This window comes from Cynoglossus semilaevis, chromosome 18 (assembly GCF_000523025.1).
Source record: "Cynoglossus semilaevis isolate Cse_v1.0 chromosome 18, Cse_v1.0, whole genome shotgun sequence".
NCBI classification, from domain to species: Eukaryota; Metazoa; Chordata; class Actinopteri; order Pleuronectiformes; family Cynoglossidae; genus Cynoglossus; species Cynoglossus semilaevis.
In genome coordinates this window covers 494,903-500,086 of record NC_024324.1, presented here as the reverse complement: position 1 = coordinate 500,086, position 5,184 = coordinate 494,903, and the positions used below count along the sequence as shown (strand labels likewise).

Sequence of the window (5,184 nt, the reverse complement as noted above, 5' to 3'; positions counted from 1 at the left end):
TTCTCTGTTAAATTAATACAGAAATAAACAACTCTCTGTGGGTGCACCTCTCTTTCTCCCCTCTGGGGGGCGCACTCAAGGACCTGACTGCCCCACAGCTGTCAGTGTGACATCACCAGAGTGAGAGAGTGAGGGAGGGAGAGAGAGAGAGCTGGTCTCAGAGCAGGGTCAGCAGCAGTGTGTGTCTTTTGTGTGTGTGCATGTGTGTGTGTTGTGACTCTCAGGACCGTGGACTCGGAGGTTTCTCCTTCTTCACTCCCTCCAGTGGTGGACACAGTTACAGGGACATGCTGCTGGATTATCTGGTACGGTAAGACTGTCTCTGTCTCTGTCTCTGTCTCTGTCTCAGCTGGACTTTTCTCTCTACCTCACCCCCACTGTCCTGTGTGTGTGTGTGTGTGTGTGTGTGTGTGTGTGTCAGTCTGAGCTGCACTTTGAGCTCTGATGATGAGGATGATGAAGATGAAGATGATTAAAGCTGAAATCCATTCATGCAGATGAAACAGAGTTAAACTAAGAGCGTGGTCAGACGAAGCCGGGCGACTGCTCCGACCCGCTGATCCACCGCGCTGAGACCTGCAGTACGGGCTGCACGTCGTGGCCCATATTCTGGTCAGTCCCAGGACAGGCTCAGAGTCCCCAGTTGGTGACCGTCATGGTGGTCAGTTGGTCCAAACACTGGTCACTGTGTGGGAGGAGACCAACAGAGGGAACCCATGATTGAGCCAACTGTAAACAGCTGTTCAAAACAGCCAATGAAAGAGAGGCTGGGACACAGGAAGTGGAGTCAGGAGACGACAGGAAGGGGAGTCAGGAGACGACAAGAAGTGGAGTCGGCTGTTCTCTGTGGACCGTTACTGTAGCTGCTGCCTCTGTCGTCCAATCACTGACTGACTTCACTGACCCACTCTGGACCAGACCCTGGACCAGACCCTGGACCAGGGTCTGGTCCAGGGTCTGGTCCCGGTGCAGGGTGTGTGTGTGAAGGAGAATCTCTTCAACAGTTGTGTTTAAGTTTCTGATTGGTCCGGTCCTGACGCCATCACACACTCTGTGAGGGGGCGGAGCCTAGTGTTTATCAGGTGTGTTTGAGGAGCAGACTCAGCCAACTATACATGGAGTGGAACCACGCTGGAGCTGTTGACCTCTCACCTCTGTGGTCACATGAAAACACTCCTTGTTTGGTCACTGAGGTGGCGCTGTGGCAGGAAAAATGTGTGTGTGTTTGTGTCCTTAATCTGTTTGTGTGTGTGTGTGTGTGTGTGTGCAGGTGGAGAACACAGTGGTTCTGTGGAGAAGTGATGTCAGCAGAGCGTATGTGTTTCAGGCCAGTCGACCTTCAGAGGGCGGAGACAACCCAGGTGTTCACACCAAAGGTGAGGAGCGCACAGAAGAACCTCTGTTTAAGGAGGTTTAGTTCAGACCAAAGTCCATGGAGAAAATCAGAGATTTTAGTTCAGACCAACATTTATACCTGGGGTTAAAATCACAGTTTTTCTCCGTGGACTCTCGTGTGGCAGAGTGAGTTGTTTACAAAGTCACATTTGTACTTTGTCAGGAAGTAAAATAAGTCGACAAACGAGGATTGGGTAGATTTTCTCAGTCTGACTCTGAATCAGAGGTAGATTTCCTCCGTCTTCTTCACCTTCCTTTGTTCCTTTGAACAAGATTGATCTGCAGCTGTTTTTTTTTCCTTTTTACCAAATCATCCTTCAGATGTGTGTGTTTGACAGAGAGGAGTGTGTGTTGTGCTCATGTGTGTGTTTGTCTTCCTCCTCTGGCTCCAGTGGACTCTGAGTGGGTCAGCTCAGCGGGCTCCTGCAGGGGGAGGTGCTTCGAGCTGGAGGAGGCCAAACCTCCAGGATGCAGATGTGACAATCTGTGCAAAACCTACTACAGCTGCTGCTCGGACTTCGACGAGCACTGTCTGAAAACAGGTCAGTGAGACACGTCGGGAAGGTCAGGGAGGTCGGAAGGTCAGCTGGGTTCATCAGCCCGGGGGTCTCCTGCTGTAGGACAGGAAATCAACAACAACGACACACACATCTCACATGTTCTCAACATTTAAAGGCACAGTCCACAATTTAGACAGAAAGGCCGTTGAAACATGACCTACTGGTCCACTACTGCCTCTAGTGGCCTCTGGTGGTCAGTTAATCTCCCTGTGAGCTAAAACCACCGCTTCTCTCAGTGAGAGGGTGAGTACACCGGTACTGCAGGGTCTGACGGGGGACAGCAGCGGGACGTCCGGTCTCCACACATCCACCTGACCTTTGACCTCTCTGCTCCTCCACAGGCGGAGGTTTCGAGTGCTCCCAGGAACGATGTGGCGAGGAGCGGCGGGAGGAGCACGCCTGTCACTGCTCCGACGACTGTCTGCAGCGAGGAGACTGCTGCTCCAACTACCAGTCCCTGTGCACAGGTACATGACCCCGGAGGTCAAAGGTCACTGCTGTAGGTCGCAGCACACAGCGGACCTGGGATTAGGATTACAGATTGGTTTTATAGATGATGACTGGAGATTAGAATCAGAGATCAGGATTAGGATTAGAATCAGAGTTTAGGATTAGGATTAGGATCAGAGATTAGGATCAGGATTAGGATCAGAGATTAGGATCAGGATTAGGATCAGAGATTAGGATCAGGATTAGGATTAGGATCAGAGATTAGGATCAGGATTAGGATCAGAGATTAGGATCAGGATTAGGATTAGGATCAGAGATTAGGATCAGGATTAGGATTAGGATCAGGATCAGGATTAGGATTAGGATCAGAGATTAGGATTAGGATCAGGGATGAGGAAGGACGACCGGGCCACGTGGAGGTGAATGTTGTTGGATCACTGGTTCCGTCCCTGGTCTGTCTTTTTGTATGGAGTTTGACGTCGCCCCCCTGTGGGCGTTTCATAAACCTCCAGATTAGGTAGATCACCACCAACAGGCCCAGGACGGGACCACGGGTCAGTCGGTACCAGGCCACGGGGACATTTTCACGTTGTCCCAGGAATCACTAAGAGTTAGCCAGTGTGGCGCTAATGCTAACGGCAGATTCTGATTGGCTCACTGCTCTTCTTTCCTCCTGAGGTGAGACTTCCTGGCTCCATGGAGACTGTGAGGAGATCAGGAGTCCAGAATGTCCTGCAGGGTGAGTCTCCCTCCTCCCCTGACCTCCCCTGACCTCCACTGACCTCCACTGACCTCCACTGACCTCCACTGACCTCCACTGACCTCCTGTCCTCACCCTGTTCCTCAGCTTCATCAGACCTCCTCTCATCATGATCTCCGTGGACGGGTTCCGAGCCTCCTACCTGAAGAAGGGCAGATCCGTCATCCCCAACATCATGAAGCTGAGTGAGTCAGTGTGCAGTGGTGTCCTGTAGGTGGAGCCCATGAGCAGAGACTCAGAGAACCTGCTGTTGTTTCTGTCTGTTCAGGAGAATGTGGAACATCATCTCCATACATGAGACCAGTCTATCCTTCAAAGACCTTCCCCAACCTGTACACCCTGGCCACGGTGGGTCGGGGGTCACGGGCTGTCCCTCTGTCTGTCTCTCTGTCTGTCCCTCTGTCTTTCCCTCTGTCTGTCTCTCTGTCTGTCTGTCTCTCTGTCTGTCCCTCTGTCTTTCCCTCTGTCTGTCTCTCTGTCTGTCCCTCTGTCTGTCCCTCTGTCTCTCTGTCTGTCTCTCTGTCTCTCTCTCTGTCTCTCTGTCTGTCCCTCTGTCTTTCCCTCTGTCTGTCTCTCTGTCTGTCTGTCTCTCTGTCTCTCTGTCTTTCTGTCTGTCTCTCTGTCTGTCCCTCTGTCTTTCCCTCTGTCTGTCTCTCTGTCTGTCCCTCTGTCTGTCTGTCTGTCTCTCTGTCCCTCTGTCTGTCTCTCTGTCTCTCTGTCTGTCTCTCTGTCTGTCTGTCTCTCTGTCTGTCCCTCTGTCTTTCCCTCTGTCTGTCTCTCTGTCTGTCTGTCTGTCCCTCTGTCTGTCTCTCTGTCTGTCCCTCTGTCTGTCTCTCTGTCTGTCCCTCTGTCTGTCCCTCTGTCTGGCCCTCTGTCTGTCCCTCTGTCTGTCTCTCTGTCTGTCCCTCTGTCTTTCCCTCTGTCTGTCTCTCTGTCTGTCCCTCTGTCTGTCTCTCTGTCCCTCTGTCTGTCCCTCTGTCTCTCTGTCTGTCTGTCTCTCTGATACTTTCTTGTCTCTCTGCAGGGTCTTTACCCAGAGTCCCATGGCATTGTGGGTAACACCATGTACGACCCCGTGTTTAACGCCACCTTCAGTTTGAGAAGCAGAGAGAAATTGAAACACAGGTGGTGGGGAGGACAACCGGTGAGAGACACACACTCAGTACCAAGTCCTAAGATTAGAAACAGTACCAGGAACAGGAACAGTACTAAGACTGAGTCAAAGGACCAGGAATGTCCCGTAGCTCCAGTCCAAGAGTCTCCTCTCAGTATTTAGAACTGAACCAGGAGGTACCGTTAGAGGAACTACTGCTGTTGTTGTCTGTTGATGTCTGTTGTTGTCTGTTGTTGTTGTCTGTTGATGTCTGCTGTTGTCTGTTGTTGTCTGTTGTCTGTTGTCTGTTGTTGTCTGTTGTTGTTGTCTGTTGTTGTCTGTTTTTGTTGTCTGTCGTTGTCTGTCGATGGTCAGTAACTGTTCTGTGTGTTTCAGATCTGGATCACAGCAGAGAAACAGGGAGTCAGAGCTGGAACCTTCTTCTGGCCTTGGTACTTCAGTCTGTCTGTCCCTCTGTCTGTCTGTCCGTCTGTCTGTCTGTCCCTCTGTCTGTCTCTCCCTCTGTCTGTCCCTCTGTCTGTCCCTCTGTCTGTCTGTCCGTCTGTCTGTCCCTCTGTCTGTCTCTCTGTCTGTCCCTCTGTCTGTCTCTCCCTCTGTCTGTCCCTCTGTCTGTCCTTCTGTCTGTCCCAAATAATGGACGAATCAAAGCAGAGCACTCAGGTCACATGACAAACACTGACCTTATCACCAGGTCATCAAAGACAAACAGTGGCCTCTCTCTCTCTCTCTCTCTCTCTCACACACACACACATACACACATACACACATACACCTACTGAAGAGCTCAGGGGTCAAAGGTCACATCTGTTTGTTTAACCTTTACAAAAATCTTTATTCTTCTCTTTGTCTTCACTGACTGTGGATTACGTTCTAATCTCCCCTTCCTTCCTCCCCTCCCCCCTCCT

At 51.2% G+C, this 5,184-nt stretch overlaps 1 protein-coding gene across 1 annotated transcript in view; it reads left to right on the top strand.

The window, feature by feature from the left end:
- Positions 1–1,237: 1,237 nt before the first annotated feature.
- enpp2l (ectonucleotide pyrophosphatase/phosphodiesterase 2-like) overlaps positions 1,238–5,184 on the top strand; it is a gene marked incomplete at its 5' end in the record, with an annotated part of 11,558 nt that continues 7,611 nt past the window's right edge. The window contains 8 exons of the mRNA XM_025064939.1: positions 1,238–1,376; positions 1,788–1,937; positions 2,297–2,422; positions 3,084–3,144; positions 3,253–3,350; positions 3,434–3,513; positions 4,190–4,309; positions 4,655–4,710. Of these exons, the coding sequence (XP_024920707.1) occupies positions 1,238–1,376; positions 1,788–1,937; positions 2,297–2,422; positions 3,084–3,144; positions 3,253–3,350; positions 3,434–3,513; positions 4,190–4,309; positions 4,655–4,710 (830 nt within the window). The remainder of the gene's footprint in view (positions 1,377–1,787; positions 1,938–2,296; positions 2,423–3,083; positions 3,145–3,252; positions 3,351–3,433; positions 3,514–4,189; positions 4,310–4,654; positions 4,711–5,184) is intronic.